Raw genomic sequence first — 20,945 nt, forward strand, 5'->3', positions numbered from 1 at the left:
CGTGGTAGTATATCTCTGTGTAATGTAAATGCCAGCTATATCATCATCGCCACGAAATGCAGTAGAGAGAGAGGAAAGTATAATATTCACGAGAATTCAGCTCTCTGAAAACGCAAAAAGCTATTGCTGCGAGCGAATGAGCGCTTTTTACTTTAGAAAACTACAGGATTTCTTGTAAGTGTGACATGAATTGAAATCTGGTTGAGGAGGTGGAAGAAGAAGAAGAGGAAGAGGCGAATTTTAAATTTAAGAGGGTAAATAAAAGTAGAAAGGATTTTGGAGAAAGATGGGAAAATTTGGAGTATTTTACTTCCGGGGACTTCCGGTTTAGTTGCGTACGATGATGATTAAACCGGGTATGAAAGGGGAAGGATAAATAATTCATAAATTAGCAATGTTTTCAAAATTTTTTAGTATGGGTGGTTTCTTTTGCTTGTATAAATTGAATTTTGGGCGAAATAATGTGGGGGTGGCACATGAAGGGAACCGTGTCGACGTCTTGGCGTCATGGCGTCATGTTTTTATGAGACGAAGCAAATGGGGCGGACGGAGACGGGTTGTCAGCAAGCGGAATCTTGAATTCGAGTTGAGTCACCCCAAAACATACACCAAATTGCAATTCATCCTCTTTCTCACTTCTCACTTACACAACACGGCGAGTTTTTTTTTATTGTTGCAAAAATATAATAAGTTTGCCAAAAATTTCAAAAACTAAGTAGTAAAAGTTAAGTTAATCAGCTCCTTATCTTAATTACGACGAGGGTGGGATAAGGGGAAAATATTGAAAAGTGTCGAAGGATCGGAAAATATAAACGTTTCAACAGTTTTTAAAAGTTTTAAATTTCAAGAAACAGGATGACATCCGTTCTTACGTCGGCAGGTGAGTATAAAATGATTTTATTAATTTGTTTGCCTGGCATTATAGCATAATTAATTAGTCAGGTCAGGCAATATAGCATAATATTTTAGAGGAGGAGGATTTTTTTGGTTATGTAAAATTGAACCAAGTTAATTCCTCTGTAAAAAAATAACGATTATGGTTAACTAGGTTCTAGTTACTAATTTAATTGTTATTGATAAATCATATTAGTACAAGTTTTGGTTTTATACATCTTTGATTTTAACGGGGATAACTTTCCAAGTTGAATATGCGATTTGCCCAAAAGTTGGAACGTTGCACAAACATTTCATCTTTTGAGCCTCATTTCTTATGTAATAAGAGTAAACTACATATTTATTTACACTTGTAACTAGTTGTAACGCTACTAAAATTACTTGTCGTCACAATTTGTCGCCATTTATTCCACCGGCTGGGTTTTATGATTTTATCTACTTGAGAAAGCTGGGTAATTTCTACAACTTAATTGTAATTCGATAACCTTGCGAAGTGGGTGTGTCGCTAGATGGTCGCTTTATCATCATCATAAATTTGTCGCCATTTGATTCGATTTTCGCCATCGCATTTTGTCGAAAATACCGTTTCATCTTCTCCGTCTCACTAAATCTCGTTCCACCCCGGCGGCGGATTTGACATGCTCTGCGCTCAACTTTTTCTTCGTCACACGAGCTCTGACTTTGCAAGTTTTTCTTGTGCAAAAAAAACTGAAAATTCGCCGGTTTCTTTTCGTAATCTCGTCACGACTTGGTCACCTCGTCGACATCGTCAGCCTCCTGATTTATTGTGATCTGTTTCGTCAACGACCGTGGTGGTATTTGGTTTATCCAGCGAATCCTAAAGTTTGACCTTTGTCTCGTGGATTTCGTCATCATCTTTTCCTGGTCACACCCCTTCTCGTCTCGATTCGTCATGGGTGGCGTATCGTCCCGCGAGGAAGAAATGATTGACCGGATGTGGGGTCGTCCAACGCGATCGCGTTCTCCATCCCCCGGTCCGAGTGGAGACTCTTCATCATCTTTAACCAAAAAATCTCCCTCCTCCAATCAAGAAGATGACAGCATCGTTCATGAGACTGACGCCGAATTAGGCGACGAAGAGGAAGGCGTTGAACTCGAACCGTTCAACCCGGATGACTACGACGCCAAAAAGTACGGGCCCATCTTACCCAACGGCGAGATCAATTGGGAGTGTCCGTGCCTTGGGGGAGCAGCCCATGGACCGTGCGCTACAGAATTTCGTGCCGCTTTTTCATGCTTTCACTATAGGTATGAAAACTAATTATTTATTAATTTAGTAGCAAAAGTAGTAATTAACTTGAATAAATTTACAGTAAAGATGAGCCGAAAGGATCAGAATGCTTCCCCTCTTTTAAAGATATGCACATTTGCTTCTCCAAATATCCTGAGCTGTATAAATCTCCCGATGATGATGGCGACGGAGACGAACTTGGCGAGGATGACGAAGACGACATCGATGCAGAAGAAGGTGCCGAGGATGGGATTCAATTTGATGAAGAGGAACTCAAAGTATTCGGCGAAGAGGAGGAAAGAAAACATAGCAAAGACAAGAATCAGAAGGAAGAAGAAAAATCACCAGCGCCGCCACCACCACAGAAGAAAACGTCGTCACCATCTCCGTCGCCAGAACACAAACCACTGATACCTCCTGCGCCAGGAAGGCCTGCCATGATTTGAATTCATCGGCTTGAAAAAATTTATTTGCTTGAAAAGTTGTCAATTTTATTGTTTAATTTTGTGAAAGAAATATTTAAGAGAGATGAATGAATACTTAATTAGTTCATAAGTAGAGAGAAAGTAAACGGGCCAATAAGTCAGGTCATAGGTCAACCAGTAGAGTCAGGTTAATTAATGATATGAGCTCCTCATGGTACTAATTTATCAAAACTTTGTTGTTGTTGAATTTGATTGATAAAGAAAGATGGTAAAAAAATAATGAGAAGCGTGTGAAATCTACGTTGTTATTCATTTATTGGGAAATTTTGCACCACCATCACTCTGATGATAAAATGCATAATGTGCATTTTGTGGACCGTACCGTAACTAATCATTATTGCCTACTTAATTCTTCCACAGCCGGCATCATCGCCCTGCTCGACGAGCAACAACACGAGCTCAAGTCCTACGCCTTGAAGAAATTGGACCAGGTCGTCAACGAATTCTGGCCCGAGATTGCCGATTACATTACGAAAATGTAAAGACTCAAAAATAATTCAAATTATTTAATTTGCTGTGCAAAAATTTATAATTGATATAATTTCTTCTATTTAGCGAGATTTTGCAAGAAGCAGAGTCTCCCCTGCCTCAACGCGACCGTCAACTCGCGTCCCTCATCCTGTCTAAGGTCTACTATCACCTCGGCTCTTTTGGAGAAGCGCTCGAGTTTGCCCTTGCAGCCGGCCCGCTTTTCGACCTATCTCAACGGAACGAGTACATTGAAACCATCCTAGCAAAATGTCTTGACCGCTATATTCACCTCCGCCTCGACAAAACGACCGAAAACAGTATCGACCCTCGTCTCGGGACCATAGTTGACCGCATGTTCGAACAGTGTTTCAAGGACAAGCAGTACAAACAAGCTCTCGGCGTGGCCCTCGAAACCAGACGGATGGACATGTTCGGCTCTGCCATCATGAATTCGGGCAACGAGACGGAAATGTTGGCATACGCGTTTCGCGTTGCAATGACCCTGATTGGCGAGAGGGGTTGGAGGGACGAGATTTTAAAGAGTTTGATCGGGATTTATGCAGGATTACCGAGTCCGGACTATGTCTCGATGTGAGGATAATTATTGTTAAGATGCGTAGTTAATTTTATTAGTAATTAACTAATTAATTAATTGCCCAACTTTCTCAGGTGTCAGTGTTTAATCTACCTCGACAATCCAGAAGAAGCGGCCCTCGTGATTGAGAAACTATCCTCTCGCGGTGCCGAGAGTCAACTGATGGCTTACCAGATTGGTTTCGACTTGTATGAAAGCGCCACCCAGAATTTTCTCGCGCGTGTGCTCGCTATTTTGAAACGGAATCAGGCCGCTTTCCTCCCTCAACCTGTTGCAGCCGTCGTGGCGACACCGGCGGCTCCAACTGAAGCTGAAGGGGCTGACCAACCCATGCCACCAGCAGCAACGGACGACATTTCTACTGCGGAGACACAGGTCATCGCCCCGGAAGGGGAGGCTACTACAACTGCTACTCCAACGCCACCAGCAGTCGTCGCAGCTACGGCTGCGCCTCCAAAAGTCGCGGTATCCGACGAAATGAAGAAACATTGGGAGCAGATGATCAAAATTTTGGGGGGCGAGGTCACCATCGCGTTGCAGTTGCAATTCCTCGTCCGTTCAAACAAGTCGGACCTCATGATTCTCAAGCAGACGAAGGATTCCGTCCGTGTCTCGATCTGTCACACGGCCACCGTCATTGCCAACTCCTTCATGCACTCGGGCACCACGTCCGACCAATTTCTCCGCGAGAATCTCGACTGGTTGGCGAGGGCGACGAATTGGGCGAAATTTACTGCGACCGGAAGTCTGGGTGTGATTCATCGAGGACACGAGACCGAGGCGAGGAGTTTAATGCAATCGTACCTCCCGAGGGATGGGGGCGCTGCGACGTCCGGATATTCGGAGGGAGGAGCGCTGTATGCATTGGGAATTATTCATGCGAATCATGGTGGAGGCATTATTGATTATTTGTTGACACAGTTGAAGGTATGTCGCTAATTTTTTTATGCAAATTGTATTCAAAAATGATACAAAATCTGGTTTGTAGGACGCTCCGAACGAGATGATCCGTCACGGAGGGTGTCTCGGTCTTGGATTGGCAGCGATGGGGCTGGGAACAGTGCGTCAAGATGTGTACGAGATTCTGAAGAACAATTTGTATCAGGATGACGCTGTGACGGGTGAAGCGGCCGGGATCGCTATGGGGTTGACGATGCTGGGGTCGATGAACGAGACGGCAGTGACGGATATGATTGCCTACGCGAGAGAGACGCAGCATGAGAAGATTCTGAGAGGACTTGCGCTGGGTATTTCGTTCCTCTGCTTTGGGAAGTTGGAGGGAGCCGATGCTCTCATCACGACCCTTCTTTCAGACAAGGTGGGAACATTTTTACACTAACATCTTTCTAAATTTGCGCAGAAAATTAGCTGGAAACTAATATTGATTTATTTTCTCCGTAGGATTCCCTACTCCGACGTGCTGGTGTTTTCTGCGTGGCGATGGCCTATTGCGGGACTGCCGCCAACTCTGCGATCCAGACGTTGTTGAAGGTAGCCGTTTCCGATGTCAATGACGACGTGCGACGCGCCGCCGTAATTGGGCTGGGATTCCTCCTCTTCCGAACGCCGGAGCAGTGTCCTTCCGTCGTCTCGCTGTTGACCGAGTCGTACAATCCGCACGTCCGATATGGGGCCGCGATGGCGATCGGAATCGCGTGTGCGGGGACGGGCAGCAAGGTAATTATTTTACAAATTTAATTTCTCAATAACATTTTGAAGATTAGTATGAAATTTGTTTGTAGAGCTTTTAGAATTTTTCTATTACTCAAAATTTTATAACTTGTCTAAATGTGAATGATTTGTACTTACTCTAAATTAATTGTATTTATTTTGTTCAGGATGCCATCTCCCTGATCGAGCCTCTAACACAGGACTCTGTGAATTACGTGAGACAAGGCGCCCTGCTAGCATCGGCCATGGTCCTCATCCAACAAACTGAAGTGACCTGCCCCAAAGTGAAGGAGTTCCGCGCTCTCTACACCAAAGTGCTGAATGACAAGCATGACGACGTAATGGCGAAATTTGGCGCAATTCTGGCTCAAGGAATCATCGATGGTGGCGGTAGGAACGTGACGGTCTCACTGAGTTCAAGGACGGGACACGTGTGGCTCCAGGGGGCCGTAGGCATGCTTCTCTTCACGCACTACTGGTACTGGTTCCCCATGTCCCTCTCACTCGGACTAGCCTTCGCGCCCACGTGCATCGTCGCGGTCAATAAGTCGCTCGAGGTAAAAGAAAAGTTGGGACTTTTAAAAAACGAAATTTTCTACAAATAATCCTTTCGTTGTTTATCAAATGAAACAAATTGCATGTCTAAAATATTCAAGAAATTTTCAACTTGAAACTAGAAGCTTGCCTTGAGTTTTGAAAAAATAGCTACAATTAACTCATGTTTTGCACAACTTTCTCCCCAAATCAACCCAATCTCGCTGAAAAGAATGTCACAATTCACAGGGAAATTTCTACCAAAATTTACATATATTTTGTAACACAAATTTTGAAAAAACGGCGATTAAAATTAATTATTTATTTTCTACGCAGATGCCCGTCTTGGAGTACAAGTCGAACATTAAGCCATCCACCTTCGCGTACCCACCACCACTCGAGGTGGCCAAGAAGGAAGAAAAGGAGCGCGTCGCTACCGCAATCCTCTCCGTGACGGCAAAGGCGAAACGACGCGAGGCGGAGAAAGATTCTACCCCGGCAACAAAGCTGTCCACCTCGGCGAAAGAGGAACCCATGGAAGTGGACGTCGCCCCGGTCGAAACAGCCAAAGAAAAAAAGAAGGAGGACAAGAAGGAAGGCGAGGACGTCGTCAAGACCGAATCTGCTGAAAAAATCGTGATCGAAGTAAAAAAGGAGGAACCAACATTTGAATTGTTAAAGAATCCGGCCAGAGTAATGAAGCAGCAGGTGCGTTGGGTTATCTATCATCGCTAAAAATTTGAAAATTCATCATATTTAACATTTTGCAGTTGCGTTTCATGGAAATGACTGGGAAGCGATTCAAAGCTATTAAGGATATCACCTCTGGAGGAATCATTCTCGTGAAGGATAGCAACCCAACCGACCCGGTGGAATTGGTGCAACCTGTGGCAGGTTTGTAGAAGAGCTTATCTTCAGGGTATTCTAATCCCAATCCCTGGTTTTGCTGGATTGTAAATTACTTGAACGCGATGCTTTTACTCGGGTTTTTATTTGTCTGCGTTTTCATGAAATAAGTCAAGCAAACCAATTTGCCAAAACTTATTCAATCAGAATTAAGTTCTCTGAGAAAATCTGAGAAATATTTTAAATTTGTAGATTTTATGACGAGTAAAGTTAGCGTTTATCATTTCATCTCACAAACATTGCGTAAAACACAGTAAAACCCGGGATTTTTGCCTTACCCTGTTTATCTTACTATTGGTTAACATCACGTAGTGTTGGCACTTTAATAATTAATTATGACACTAATCCGTTCTTCGTTTTCTGCAGCATGTGGTCCGAAAAAGGAGGAGGAAGAGGACGAACCTTCGCCCCCGGAACCCTTCGAGTATAACGATATCGAAGACTGAAGCTATCCTCTTCAAACCATGAAATTTAATGTAAAAAATGAAAAATTATTGTGTAATTATTCGCCCAATTTTCTATCTACAAGATGATGATTACTTGGAGGAATATTTATGTTTACAATTAGTAATTAATAACAATAATAATAATAAGCCACAATTTCACTCCCACGATCATCATGTCTTTAATAAGTAAGTAATTTTATTATTATCATTAAAAATCAAATTAATTCAATAATTTGATAATAAAAATTAAGTATTTATAAAAATAAACCCCACATAAATAAATGGAACAATAATACATAATATTTAAGAACAAATACAGGACACAACGAGTACAGAAATTCACATTTCACTTATTTAAAAGTACAACAATAATGAGAATCGCTGATTTTTTTGATTATCGTGACCACGTGGTTTTGACACTGCAACAACATCACTTACATTTTTTTACTAGAATGGAAATCAACGGGTTTACAAATTGGCTTGTCATATCATATCATATCATATTTATCATGGGTAATACTTGCCTTATCCCTTAAAAATTACACCGTCACCTCTTATCCATTAATTAATTAACTAATTACTCTGTTTTGGAGAGATAAATAATTAAGTTAGTTTCACAGGTTAGTACAAAAGATATAAAATACAAATAGTTGTATCCCCATCACGAAAAATCACGTGTCAAGAATTAAGTATTTTTAAGGGCTCCTTCTGAATTTCCAGTTTTTTAGTTTTTCCACTAATTACTGAGCTAATTAATTAATTATCTTATCTTAACATGATCTTTTTCCCTTTGGTGTGCACATTGCTCAGATCAGTGAAGAGAGATTGGTTTCATTTCATATTTGTTAAAGTGTTAAGTTAAGGATGAATTTAGTTAAGTGTTGATGACTCTTCCAGTTTGGATTTATTGGTTAATTAATTAATACACGTGTCCGTTTTGGAGAAATTAATTATTCACGTGTCCATATCTTCCTCGCTTCTTTGGCTGCTAAAGTAAGAGACTAAACCGCCAAACTCGCTCTCGGAAGAGGGGACGACGACGGCATCGTCTTTCGAGGAGGGGGCGGCGTGGTGGTGAATAATTGGGGGCGAAGAACCACCGGGGCGTGTCGATGGCGCGTTGGTGGTGGGGGTAGGACGTGGTGGAGGAGGGGAGGGATGGTCATCTTTGAACGTATCACTTCCCGCCGGTCTGCAAAAATGGGGGTCAAAAATTATAAATTTTGATTGTTTGAGAGTAAGAAATTTTAGGATGCATTGTTTAAAACACTTGTTTGAAGAAATTCTTGTGAAGAAAATTTGTCAAAAATAAACAACCTCAAATTGGAAACATTTGAGTGAGTGAGAATTTTGTTTACCTGAAGGGATCAAACGGTGTGGGGCCAAAGAAGCCCTGCTGCCCTTGCGGAGGTAACATCCCGTACCCGTATGGCGACGGGTGACCGCCGAAGAAACGTTCCGGTGAGTTTTGAAAGCCAGCCAGCAGTCCGGGTGGAAGAGAGCCGGGTGGCGATGGGCGATACATTCCACCCCCACCGCCGCTGGTGGGAGGAGGTCCACCCCCACCTTCGCGACGTTGGTGTTGTTGTTGAAAGTGTTGAAACGCTTGTTGCAGCGCGTTAGGGTTGTTGGATGGGTTCGGAATTCGGAGAGGTGGACCGGATGGGGGATAACTCGGCCCTCTGGAAAATGGGGTAAAAAATTACACATTTTAGGTCTAATATCAATTTAAAAACTTGCAAAGGCCTCTTAGAAAATTAAGATACTTCAAAAAATTAATCTATACAATATAATCAATATCAAAATTTTCGCTATTTTTTCAATTTGACGTTAAATCGTGACAAACTTTTAATTTAATTTGATCAATTTAAAGAGCAATTTTTTTTAAATTTTTATCAAAATTATCTTAATAAAATTATATCTCTGAATACTTATCGAAACCCCACCTGGCCTGTGAGGGATGTTGTTGCATGAAAGGTGAGTTATTCAATGGGGGTGGTTTCCCTATCGATCCCGGTGGACCATAGCCGGGCGGTGGCGGACCCGGATTTCTCCCCCACATCGGATGAAATGACCTACACAAAAACCAATTCAAAATAAAAATCGTGTCAAAAATTCAAATTTTCTGAGCCTCACCTCATCATATCTCTCGGATTGGGTGGTCCTCCCGGAAATAGTCCAGGATTCGGTACCCTTGTAATATCCAGTGGCATCCCCATTCCTCCACCGCCTGCCTGACTACTCCCCACCGGCACTGGTCCCGAGGCGTGTTGGATCGTCACATTGATCGCGGATGGTGCAGATGTTGGAGACGAAGACGATCCGCGATGATGTGACGACGATTTCTTCCCAGTAATGACCTGATCTTCGATGAGGATCATTTTCTTATCTTTGTGATCCTCGCTGCTGGATTTCTTCTTACTTTTACTGCTCCCACGGCCCAATGCTTTGATGAGAAGGGGTGGCAATGGTGGAGCGGGGACGGGTTTCGACATGGCTAACTCCATTTCAAGAGTGGATGGTGCAGGTGGTGGAGGGGTGGAGGTAACAGGGGTCGACATCATGCTTGCGATGGGCAGTGAAAGTACCGGGATTGGTGGGAGGGGAGGGATGAGGAGTGGCTGCGGAGCTACTACCGGTTTTGGGGGGTCGATTGGATGACTTTCTTGCTCGGTTTTTACCCCGCCGTTCTTTCCCTTGCTGGCCATGATGTCTTTATTCTCCTCCAGGATCAAAGGTGGTGGTGCTGGTTGTTGTAGTTGTGGTGGTGGTGGGAGGAGAATTTTGGGCTTGATATCATCCGCATTTTCTGCAATGGTCACATTTTCTCCGAGAGGAGGAGGGGTCGACTCTTCTACGCTAGCAGCAGCGCTGGATTGAGCTCGTTGTTCCTTTTGGCGTGCTGCATACATGGCCGCTTCACGCTGATTGGCTGCCTTGATTTTTTCTGCGAGACGACGTGAAGCTTCCGCTTCGTCTTCGTCCTCTCCGCTGGACAATCGTCTGAAAGGGGAAAAAATTAGATTTTGCATGGTGGTGGCAAAAAAATTATGTAATTATTTATATTCAGTTACCTTCTCTTTGGATGAACGATACCTTCATCGTCCGACTCTCCAGAGTCGAGGATGTCTTTAAAGTTGATTTTTCGCCCCCGCGTGCGCCGCTCGACTTTCTCCTCAGCTGCGGAACGTTTCGCTTTACTGCCTTGCGACTAGAAAGAAAGAAAACAAAATTAAATTAATTGGTCATGAAATCGGGAAGTCTGACAACATTATAAATTAGGGAATTAAATAGTCAATTTTTGTCAAAACTGATTCAAAATTAGTCATTAAATTCGAGATTTTGACAAAATTTTGATGGAAATGCTTACACTGCTCCAAGCTCGATCGACCTCTTCGTCATCGACGCGCTTTTTCTTCTTTTTAGCGCCACCGGACGCGCCACCCGATTTTTTCCTCCCCTTACTACCAGAACCCTGCTTCTTCGAGGATGAGGAACTAGCACCCAGAAGGAATCTCGGCGTCGAGCCAGCCTTGGAGCGAGGCGGAGCCTTCTTACGCCTCGATTTTCCATACGTTTCGTCATCCGACTCGGACGGTGTCTCTTCCTCTTCCTCCTCTTCGGACTCGGCTGAATTCCACTTGTCGCCTGCATCCTCGTCGTCATCGTCATCTTCGTCACTCTCGTCATCTGCAAAAAATCATAATCATAGTAAATATATATCGAAATAGGTCATTAAAAATTAAACGATTTTGAAAACCGGTTGTTAATTTTGATACATGTTCGTAAAAACTGGAAAAATTGTCCCACAAAATTTAGGGCAAAGTTACATATTCCAAAATAATTAATTCATAAGTATAAAAAACAAATAGTAGCTCTGAAATAATTTTAAAAAAATAGAAAACAGGTTTTCCGAACAGGGTTTTTACGAAAATTTTGAACAGCTGGTTTTCCGTAAAATAGGTTTTACATGTGACTTAATCGAGAGAAAAGATTAACAACTCACAAGAAATCCGTGCCTTCCTCTTCGACCTGGTTGACCTTCTAACAGCGCCGACCTCCAAGTACTCATCTTTCCTGCCGTATTTCCCTCCTTTCCTCTTATTCTTAGCTTCGGCCGCGATGGAGTCGTCCGAATCATCCTCTCTGTCTCCAGACCAGTCCGATTCCTCCTCTCCTTCCACAACGTCGTCCCCTTCTTCATCCTCCTCGTCGACATCAGACCCACGGAAATCCTCGTCCGACGCGTCCTCATCAGAATAAGCATCCAAATCACGGAAACTCCTCTTCTTCCGCTTATTTCCGGCCGCCTTTTTCAATTCTTTTCGTCTCTTTTTCTCCTTCTCGGTCAAACCAGGAGCGTCGTCATCGTCATCTTCGTCCTCCTCCGTATCGTCGTGAGTAACTCGCGATGGCGGTGGTGCGGAGGACGACGATGCAGCAGGAGGTTCTTCTCCTACAACTTCCGGTTTTGCAAGTCCCGCCGTTTTTGCCGCCTTTTCTTCCTCCGCTTCCTTCAAGTGTTGTTCGTACGCTTCGTTTTTTCCTCCACCACCGCCACGGGAAATGTCTTCTTCCTCCTCTTCTTCGACTTCTTCTTCCTCTTCGTCACCCAATTCTTTGCCACCGTTAACTTTGCCTTCGTCAGCGCCGCCAAGTTCGGCGTATTCGTCCTCGTCGCTTGCCCGACAGGCGGAATTGATCATGTCGTCGTATTCCTTGTAGTCGAATTTTTTCGCGCTTCGTCGTGCTCTTAAGCGATAAATTGGACCGTTTGAGTCTTCGTCAGAGTCGAAGTTGTGGTGAGATTTTTCTTCGTCTGAAGAGTTGTCGTCCGAGGCGATGAAATTGTCGGAGATTTCTTCGTCAGACAGGATTATGCGGCGACGACCGCCACCAGAGCGAGATTTACGGTGGTCACGGTCCCGATTTTTGGAGTGGCGTCGTCCCGGAGAAGGTGATTTGGATTTGGGCCGACCGGAAGTGAGATCGGAGGAGGGAGGGAGCACGTTTTCAAGTGAGATGCCAACAAAGGAGAGACGTTTCTTTTTTAGAATATCGTTTTCTCGACGTTTTAATAGTTTGTCGTACTCGATGAGATTCTCGTTGAGTTTGGAGACGAGTGAGCTCTAAAAAGAGGAAAAAATATGGCGTTAATTACTTTGAAAATTTGAAGAAATCAAAATCACCATTTGTATTTTAAAAATCTTCATTTTAAAAAGAAGTAAGTTCCAAAATGCAATGGGAACTTACAATACGAATGGAATGACTTTTTTTACTTACAAAAACTAGACGAGGTGAAAATACGATAATACATGTAATTTCATTTTTAAAGGGATAATTTTGAGGGGAGATAAACACTTGGTGATAAACACTTAATAATTGACTAAAAATTGATGATCGTTTTTAAAAAGTTGGAAGAAATGTTAAAAATAAAATAAATTTCAAATCTCCACAAATGACAAATGCGTATCAAAATGAGGAAAAACTGTTCAAAAGTGGCTCACGTGTTGACACGGTGGACAAAACCACTCCCCTTCCGGAATAACCCACAACTGTGGTTTAAGACATGACGCATGCCAACCATGGTCACACTTGTCACAGAGCAAAATCCACTCGGGATGGTCGCCCTTGCCGCATTTTTTGCATCCCGTCTCCTCCTCTGCGGCAACTTCACCTACAAGAAAATATGGAAAATTAGCATAATTCTCGCCAAAATTTAACTATCTTTTACCTCTCTTGGCTGTCCTGGCGTGTCGATAGGGTCGCGCTTCGTCGTCCTCGCCAAGATCGCTCTCAGGACTAAACTCATGGTCACTACCATCGTCAAAGTGCAGATGGTCGGGATCATGGGGTTCTTCCACGTCATAGTGATACTCTTCCTCCTCCTCGACAGCTTCGTCATCATCCGAACTATCTGTCGCCCAGGGACGCCCTGGTTTTCCATTTTTGACCTTGACGCCCTGACCTCTTCTACCCCGTTTCCCCTTCTTCTTCCCCTTTTTACCTTTCCCTGGATGGATGGCGAAATCGTCAATGTCATCAGAGTGATCTCCTCCCGACGACGAGGAAGACTCGTCCCCCTCAGCGGGAAGGTATGTCGCCCCACCAGTGTCATCGACAGCCGAATTTTCAGCCGACTTTTTCTGCTGTTTTCGTAAAAGCGCGGCCGCTTTGAGCTGAGCGAGTTGTTCTTCTTCAATTTTGCGGCGTTCTTCTTCCTCTTTGAGGCGGATTTGTGCAATTCGTCGCGAAGCGCGGACAGGGCGCTCGTTGGATTCGTTGGTGCCACCATTGACTTCCAGAGCGTCGAGGGGAACGCCGAGTTGTTCGAGTTCACGATGTTTCCGGCCACGTGGAGTGGGTTGTTTTTTGGGTGGAGTCGAGGAAGAATTTTCCTCCGTTTCGGGTGCTTTTTTTGGTGTCACGGATTTCCGAACAGGGCGACCCCTACCGCGTTTCTTGACTGGGGAGACGGCGGGGTTGTTGGTGTCATCGTCGTCTTGTGGGGCCGTCGAGGTTTCGGCGACGTTTTCTTTCTGATTGTTTTCGTCAGGATCCGGAACGTTCCCGCCGAGGCAAGGAGCGCCTGAGCCGAGACCGGTCACTAGAAGGGCGGGTTCTTCAACGGCTTCGCCAACGATGGGATTTTCTGGTGGTGGGGGTGGTGAAACTTTGGGAAGTTTAGCGGGTTGAAGGTCTTGCGCGATGGTGGAGGAGGGAGAGGAGTCGTCAGCTGCCTTTCTCTTGTTATTCGATTGAGGACTTTTTGGAGGAGGGTCAACAGAGTGGTCTTCGTCATCATCAGAATCGGAGGATGCTCCATACGAGACGAGAGAGCCGAATGGATTAGGTTTGACCGGCGGAGGAGTAGATTTATTAGTGATATGATCAATTTCTTGAGAAGGTGGTGGCTGTTGAGGAACAACAACGAGAGGTTTGGCTTCTTCTTTTGGAGGAGGAGGAACATTTTCTTCCGATTGTGGGGTGGACTCTGCTACGGGTTGTGGGGTGGATTCTACTTCCGGTTGTGGGGTGGACTCTGCTATCGTTTGTGGGGTGGGCTCTGCTACCGGTTGTGGGGTGGACTCTGCTACCGGTTGTGGGGTGGACTCTGCTACCGGTTGTGGGGTGGACTCTACTACCGGTTGTGGGGTGGGCTCTACTACCAATTGTGGAGTGGACTCTACTTTCGGTTGTGACGTAGATTCCACTTCGGGAACACGAAGATGATCAATTTTTGACAGGTTTGTTTCCTCGGTTTTATCTTGGCTAGGTTTTTCATCTTCGCGAAGGACGACTTGGGAAGGAAGAGTTGATTCTGGGGGTTTATTTTCTAACTCTACGGTAGGAAGAACTTGTTCCTGTTCTTGAACTGGTAATGTTGGTGGTTCCTCTACTTTTACGTCCTTCTCGACGGGAGGAGGTTCAGATAATGACGCCGTTTCCGGTTTTATTTCTTCCAGGTTTTCTTCTGCAACTGATGGTAATACTGATTTTTCCTCAGTAACGGGGACTTCTTCAGGTATAGGGACGATGGAGGTGATGGTCACTCCTTCTCCCTCTTTGACTACTTCTGGTGTAATTGCTGCCTTCGTTTCGCCACAGATCCATGTCTCCTGTTTGACGCAGACTGGTTCCTCCACCTCTTTCGGCATCGTGATTTCCTCCACCTTCTCGACAACGGGGGGAACAGTTTCAACATTTTGTGGCACCGAATCTACTGTGCATTCTTCCGATGGAGGTGGTGGTAGTGGTGCAGAGTTGGGAATTGGTGGCGTTGTGACGGGGTCTTCTTTCTCAATGGCAAGATTCTTCTCCTCCTCAGCCAATGGGAGAGATAATTTCTCTCCGAAGTTATTGTCGTTACTGTTTCCCGTTTCATTTTCCTCGTCTTCTGTACATTTCACGTTTTCCTCTTCTCTCTTGTCCTCACTTATTATCTGTTCGGTGGACAGAACAGTGGTCGTCTCCATCTTTTCGTCGACATCTTGTTCGTCTTTAACGACGGGGGATTCAATTTTAGTGGCGACGATGTTACTTTTAACGGCGACGATGTCACTTTCATTTGTAATGGCGACGATGTCACTTTTAATGGCGACGATGTCACTTTCATTTTTAATGAGGACTTTGTCTGTTTCACTTTTAACGGCGACAACGACACTTTCTTTGAGTTGTTCTTTCTCCACCTCATTAATTACTTTGTTACTTATTTCTTGCCCTTCTTCTTGTCCCGCAGATTCAGATGTAATACTAATATTTACTTCACTCTTAGTGGCAATCACTTGTTCTCCCACTTCTACCACGTGACCATTTTCAGTTTTGGTTTCCACTAACTTTTTATTATTACTGTCGCGACTTGTTTCTTCTTCTTCCTCGTCGTCGTCATCTTCGTCATCATCGTCATCTTCTTCCTCCTCAAATTTGCCAGTGTCTAACAAAATTTCTTTGACGACTTCCTTCATTTCAAGAGAATTGGAGTCCTCGTCTTCATCCAGGCCGACGTCGCCACCACCTTCTCCGCTGCCTGCCGGTGGCCGCTTTTTTGCTACGTCGCCCAATTCTAATTTCGCGATCAGCTCGCAGAGACCTTTCCTCGTGCAGGCGACAACTTCCCAAGTTTCGTCGTCAACATCTTCCCGATACACGCGGAGGTTGGCGTCATTGTCGACTTGATACCAGTACAGTTGACCTTGGCAGTCTTGGCCTGAGTGGGAAATATCAAAAAGTTAGAGAAATTTCATAAACGTAGATAAGCCTTTAACATGTTTCATTACTTTATGAGTTTACTAAGATTTTTTGAATATTAATCCATAATTGGGATTATTTCAAAATTAAAATTAAAATTCTGTAGCTCACCCGGTTTAAAAATTATTGAAGATCAAAGTTTAATTGAGATGGTATAAAATAAAATTGGGAAACTTTTAATTTTGAAATACTGCCAATATTTTTTTAACCAAAAAATCTGGACAATTGGACATGTATTTCGCAAGATTTTTGGACCGATTGCACAATTAATTATAGTCGTGGTTATCAATTGATAATGATTTCTTACCGAGTGGAACAAGCCGCAAATCGCCTGCCTCCAACTTATTCACTTCCGCTTTGAACTTGACATTGAAGTCGAACTGGGCTTCGAGGAGGTGCTTGAGCAGGCGGAGTTTTGTTTGCAATTTGGCATTTTTGTAACCAAAACGTTCAATTTCCCAGCCGTCTTGGGCGGAGTAAAAGTGGCAGAATTTCGCCACTGAGCGCTCCCACTTGTAAACAAATAAATTGATAAGTAAATTTTGCTTTAATTGAGAGAATAACAATTTCTAACCTTGTCGGCCGCGACGGATTTGAACACGCGGCGGAGAAGGACGATGTGTAGTTTTAGAAGTGTCTCGTGAACTGTGAAATAAAAATTTGTGAGTTTTGTTGAATTAATTATAAATGACTGGCAGGTAAAATCTCACAAAATGACACTCACCTAACGTCGTGCTTTCCAACATGGCCTGTAAATCGTCATACGGAACGACGTCGAGGCGTAAAAGAGGCCCAAATTTGTCCATGAAGGAACAAATCGTGGCAAAATGGGGGTCATCTAAGCACTCGGAGGACGACTCAGGCTCGTCATCGTCCCCTTCATCGCCATTATTTTCTTCATCATCACCATTTTGATGAGATGTGTCTCCTCCCACTTTGTCCAGCGGAGGAGGTCCCACCGGGGAAAGTATGGGAGCCTTGTCATCATCATTTTCTTCTACTTTTGTCAAACTTGCCGTCATCACTTCTGGGGGTTCGACACTTATCTCCATTTTATCTTCATCATCCGCCGTCGTCGCGGGGAGAGAGGAGGAAACCGACGACGACGTCTCCATCATTTATTGTCGTCGTGACTAATATTAATCTGCAAAAGTGGCAAGTACAAAGTTGAGAAAACTGTGAAGAGAGGGAAAAACAGTACGTTTATTTATTTCAATCCTTACCTTGACCTTATCTCGCCAATTTTTGCAACCACCCGGTGTGCACCATGTACCCTAACTTTTCTTGAATTGCTTAAACTTCATTTTTTGCAAACTTTTCTATGTTGTTATGATGTGATATGGTCGGTAGTTTGGATTTGTGTGTGTAGTTGGTTGGTGGCTGGAGCCGAGCGAAAAGCCCAGCAAAAATTACTCACTGCTAGGATACCGACCGAGAGACAGAGGGGCATCCAGACAGGATGTCAGATAAGCCAGGACGGAGATGATAAGGTAAGTCGGAGGAGGGGGTGTGGTCACGTAAAAAATTGAGTCACAGATAACACCGACGCGATTAATTGTGGTCAGTTAGCTTTATAGTTTGTTCGCATCCTGGCGGTAGTTTTATTTCAGGGGAGGAAACAGGGCAAAGTGAGAATGTGAGACTGTCAAATGCAAATTGAGATTACGAAGAGAAATGATAAGCTACTTACTTATCTTAATTTATTGATAAGCTAGTATTTTTATAAAAGGGATTTAATAAACTTTAAATAATGATTAATTACTGAATTGAAATAGTTAAATTAAGACGATTAATAAATAAAATCTCAAATTCCTCGGGAAAATAGAAATTGAGAATAAAAATGCGAGATTTTGGGTCTCAATTTGCCTCCAAATCGTGTCATTTTATTATCGTGTAAATTTTATAGGGTTACAATTTCTTGCTAAATTTATAAACGCGTCGTATCCGGTTGAAAATTAACAACATTTGATTATTCTGTAATTTCATCAATATTTAAATTGTGCAGTGAGGATATAATAGGAAAAGTGAAAGGATAAGGGCTCACTTTTAGTACTTTTAAGGGTGCAGATTAGGCCTTTTGTCGGACGGTTTTGACAAAAAATGCCTCTCTAAGTACTAAAAGTGAGCCCGTCCTTTCACTTTTCCTATAATTTGATCAAGTCAACCTGGAAATCTGTTTACACTTCTAGATAAAATTATCGTAAAAATTCATAATTGGCTTTAAGCTAAACGTTTGTATTTAATTAAATTGAAGTACTTTGTGAATTGAATTTACACATTTTGAAGTGGCGATTTGTTATAATAAAATTGCAAATTTATCGCAAATTTTAAATAAAAAGTGAGATTTTTGTCTCAATTTTCCTCCCTAATCTCATCTCTCATCATGTTTTTAGATGATTGCACATTATCAAATATCCTGGATTTTTATTTTTATTGGTATTTCATTAACTGCACATTTTTACGCACATTTTTACTAATAGTCCGATAACCCTCGTTATATCCATATGCTTATCATCACTTACTTTACTTATGTAAGCACACTCACCTTATCAACTTGAAATGATTACTACATAAATAAACTACTTTCGTCGAAACTAAAGTAAAATCAGTGATGAAATCCGTGTTAAAATATAGACATGTTGACATCATGATGATAACCACTCTTTAAAACAATGCAATTTTCCAAGGAATTTAACACGGCTAATTCTGTGCTTATCATCATCATCCTTCATTCCATTCCATGGGTTTAAAGTGGTAAGCACGAGATTCTCGTCACAAATTTACGTACCCATCTCGACCTGACCCACCTAAAAAACAGGGGAATTTTAGAAAACTCGAAAATTCGAAGGTAAAAATTTATAAAAATTCACGAATTAGCAAAATCGAAGAATTCATAAATTCATAAAAATCAGGAAATAATGGGTCGGCCCGTAATCGCGATTGTGGGGTCGTTTGGCTACGTGGGATCCTTTCTGACGCCGGCTTTCCTTGACGCCCTGATTTCCGGGAGGGTCAGAGAGGTCAGGATCCTGGCGTCGAGTAAGGCGGTGGTAGAAGGCGAGAAAGGCGTGGCCTTAAAAGATGTGGGTGCAACCGTGGTGGTGGTGAACTTTGCGAGGAAGGAAACCCTCGTGGCTGCCTTGAAAGGGGTGGATGTCGTCATTTGTGCGATGGGGACAGGACCTGGGAGCGTGGAAGCGAGGAGGCTGCTGCTTGAAGCGATGGTATCATAATTTACTTTTTAGTAGGAGGGATTTTTGGCTGGGAATTTTGGGAATTTTACGATGAATTTAAATTTTTAAGGTCATGACCGGCGTCGATGTCTACTTTCCGTCAGAATGGGGGACGAATCATTACGATACGAAAAGGTGAGTGAGGGCAAGACGCTAAATGCGTGTGCAATCGTCGGGTGCATTACTCAAATCTGTAATTTTGAGAAATTTCTGTTTTTGTTGGTATGTATGCACATAAATGTAGATGGGAATTGGATGAGTTTCATGAATTTACGCGATTTTCTGCTAAATAAATCTGTAATATGTTTGGCAGGATGGGAGGTCTTGACCACACCGTATTTGCTGAGAAGAAGGAGCACTGGGTTGAGGTTGGATTGAAGACGGGCTTAAAACGTGTTCGTTTTCACTGCGGGATGATTATGGAATCCACTTTTGGCACTTGGGCGGGCCTGGATTGCAAAAAAGGGGTGTGGCGAGTACCCGGAAATGGCGAGACACCAATCGCCTTCACAGCTGCAAAGTAATTAAATCACTGAGACAAATAAGACCAAAGGCATCGTGACCTAGAGAATCTAACATTTTACCCTCTGACTCCAAATTGACATTTATTTAATATTAAATTCGCACATTTTACAAGATTTTGTGTTGCAGGGACATTGGTCGTTTTGCTTTGGAGGCGGCTCTGCTGGCTTTCTCGGAGCCGAACAAGATTCCTGAGGCGTTGGAAGTTGTGGGGGACACGGCGTCGCTGAAGGACTGCGCCACCCTGATGGACGCCGTTTCCGGCAAGAAGACGAAGTTACACTTGCTCTCATTTCAGGACGCACTCACCAAGCAATCACAGTCAAAAGATTTCCTCGCAATATTCCCATTACTCTTTCAAGGTAGGCTTTTTTAACCCCAAGGTTTTTATGATTATAAACTGTGGAAAATTTTGAAAATTTTGCTATAACACGTGAATTTTATAAACGTGTAAATTTTGTGTAATATGCAAAGTTTGCAACCATTAATTTTATACTAAAATTTGTTAAACTACTATAGTTTGATACAAAAGTCTCGCCAAGTCAAACTTTTAATTTTCATCGAAGATTTTTTTGTCAAATAATTTTGTAAACTTTTCAAATTTTAAAAACTTGGTTTTTTTACGACATTTAGATATTTATCCAAACGTGATGTTCCATCTGGTTACATTTTAACAACGACAATTAACATGTAAATTCGTAATTGGCGTTAAACTTTGCAAACTTTTGCATTTCAACTTTCAACAAATTTAAAGAAATTTTTAGGAATTAAAAATAAATAAAAACTTTAAAATAGCATTTTTTGATTTACTTATAGCTGGGGCGCTGAACTTGAAAAGGGAGGAAGCCAATGGGAACGCAATCCTTAATCCGAACGAGGAAATTTGGCAGCTCGTCAAATTGACCGATTTCGCCCAACAAACCGGTGGCATTCCGTAAATGCAAAATTTACAAGAGTTATTAATTTGCCAAAAAATCAATTTCAGTTCCGCAATTTTACTCACCAAAATTCTCCAAAAATAAGTGAAACTAAATCTTGTATTATCCAAGATAAATTATAAGATTACAAGGTTATTCATTAATAAAAAAAATATAATAATTGTATAAATTCAGCACCAATTATGAAATTAATTAGAAATTATCAACATCTAATAAATACCAGATATGGTCTATCCACTTGACCAACTTG

At 42.7% G+C, this 20,945-nt stretch overlaps 4 protein-coding genes across 5 annotated transcripts; 3 read left to right on the top strand and 1 right to left on the bottom strand.

Moving 5' to 3' along the window:
* The first annotated feature begins 606 nt into the window (after window positions 1–606).
* On the top strand, window positions 607–7,658 carry LOC110858774 (26S proteasome non-ATPase regulatory subunit 1). The gene is made up of 10 exons (XM_022107646.2): window positions 607–880; window positions 2,992–3,109; window positions 3,187–3,693; window positions 3,772–4,624; window positions 4,686–5,015; window positions 5,099–5,374; window positions 5,536–5,925; window positions 6,239–6,610; window positions 6,673–6,796; window positions 7,175–7,658. The coding sequence occupies exons 1-10, from the start codon at window positions 856–858 to the stop codon at window positions 7,252–7,254; spliced, it is 3,075 nt and encodes a 1,024-aa protein (XP_021963338.1). The 5' UTR covers window positions 607–855; the 3' UTR covers window positions 7,255–7,658.
* Window positions 1,447–2,851, top strand: LOC110858775 (mitochondrial intermembrane space import and assembly protein 40-B). The gene is made up of 2 exons (XM_022107647.2): window positions 1,447–2,163; window positions 2,229–2,851. Exons 1-2 carry the CDS (start codon window positions 1,808–1,810, stop codon window positions 2,590–2,592), a joined length of 720 nt encoding a protein of 239 aa, XP_021963339.1. The 5' UTR covers window positions 1,447–1,807; the 3' UTR covers window positions 2,593–2,851.
* Window positions 7,659–7,982: 324 nt separating the features above from the next.
* Window positions 7,983–17,595, bottom strand: LOC110858773 (remodeling and spacing factor 1). Of its 2 annotated transcripts, none has more exons than XM_022107644.2 (13): window positions 17,226–17,595; window positions 16,727–17,146; window positions 16,577–16,647; window positions 16,310–16,514; window positions 12,989–15,961; window positions 12,762–12,931; window positions 11,261–12,383; window positions 10,625–10,944; window positions 10,329–10,465; window positions 9,391–10,257; window positions 9,186–9,329; window positions 8,613–8,936; window positions 7,983–8,446 (listed from the first exon to the last, which is right to left on the bottom strand). In XM_022107644.2, the coding sequence occupies exons 2-13, from the start codon at window positions 17,118–17,120 to the stop codon at window positions 8,209–8,211; spliced, it is 6,966 nt and encodes a 2,321-aa protein (XP_021963336.1). In that variant the 5' UTR covers window positions 17,121–17,146; window positions 17,226–17,595; the 3' UTR covers window positions 7,983–8,208. The 2 variants fall into 2 exon arrangements, with proteins under 2 accessions (XP_021963336.1, XP_021963337.1); XM_022107645.2 differs by having other exon boundaries at window positions 9,201–9,329; window positions 17,226–17,594.
* A 1,115-nt stretch (window positions 17,596–18,710) lies between these two features.
* Window positions 18,711–20,937, top strand: LOC110858768. Its single transcript, XM_022107638.2, has 6 exons — window positions 18,711–18,850; window positions 18,915–19,226; window positions 19,306–19,370; window positions 19,549–19,755; window positions 19,887–20,119; window positions 20,574–20,937. The coding sequence occupies exons 2-6, from the start codon at window positions 18,921–18,923 to the stop codon at window positions 20,693–20,695; spliced, it is 933 nt and encodes a 310-aa protein (XP_021963330.1). The 5' UTR covers window positions 18,711–18,850; window positions 18,915–18,920; the 3' UTR covers window positions 20,696–20,937.
* Window positions 20,938–20,945: the final 8 nt, after the last annotated feature.

This window comes from Folsomia candida, unplaced genomic scaffold, assembly GCF_002217175.1.
Source record: "Folsomia candida strain VU population unplaced genomic scaffold, ASM221717v1 Fcan01_Sc022, whole genome shotgun sequence".
Lineage (NCBI taxonomy): Eukaryota > Metazoa > Arthropoda > Collembola > Entomobryomorpha > Isotomidae > Folsomia > Folsomia candida.

Bases quoted from the DNA above. Each gene is read 5' to 3' on its own strand.
- LOC110858773 (XM_022107644.2), bottom strand. From the start codon at position 17,120: ATGATGGAGACGTCGTCGTCGGTTTCCTCCTCTCTCCCCGCGACGACG. The intron at 15,962-16,309 runs GTAAGAAATCAT...TTTCCCACTCAG, and splicing joins TTTGCGGCTTGTTCCACTCG to GCCAAGACTGCCAAGGTCAA. The intron at 10,945-11,260 runs GTGAGTTGTTAA...GATTTTTTGCAG, and splicing joins GAGGAAGGCACGGATTTCTT to ATGACGAGAGTGACGAAGAT.
- LOC110858768 (XM_022107638.2), top strand. From the start codon at position 18,921: ATGGGTCGGCCCGTAATCGCGATTGTGGGGTCGTTTGGCTACGTGGGA. The intron at 19,227-19,305 runs GTATCATAATTT...TAAATTTTTAAG, and splicing joins GGCTGCTGCTTGAAGCGATG to GTCATGACCGGCGTCGATGT. The intron at 20,120-20,573 runs GTAGGCTTTTTT...ATTTACTTATAG, and splicing joins ATTCCCATTACTCTTTCAAG to CTGGGGCGCTGAACTTGAAA.
- LOC110858775 (XM_022107647.2), top strand. From the start codon at position 1,808: ATGGGTGGCGTATCGTCCCGCGAGGAAGAAATGATTGACCGGATGTGG. The intron at 2,164-2,228 runs GTATGAAAACTA...ATAAATTTACAG, and splicing joins TTTTCATGCTTTCACTATAG to TAAAGATGAGCCGAAAGGAT.
- LOC110858774 (XM_022107646.2), top strand. From the start codon at position 856: ATGACATCCGTTCTTACGTCGGCAG. The intron at 3,110-3,186 runs GTAAAGACTCAA...TCTTCTATTTAG, and splicing joins GCCGATTACATTACGAAAAT to CGAGATTTTGCAAGAAGCAG. The intron at 5,016-5,098 runs GTGGGAACATTT...TTTTCTCCGTAG, and splicing joins CGACCCTTCTTTCAGACAAG to GATTCCCTACTCCGACGTGC.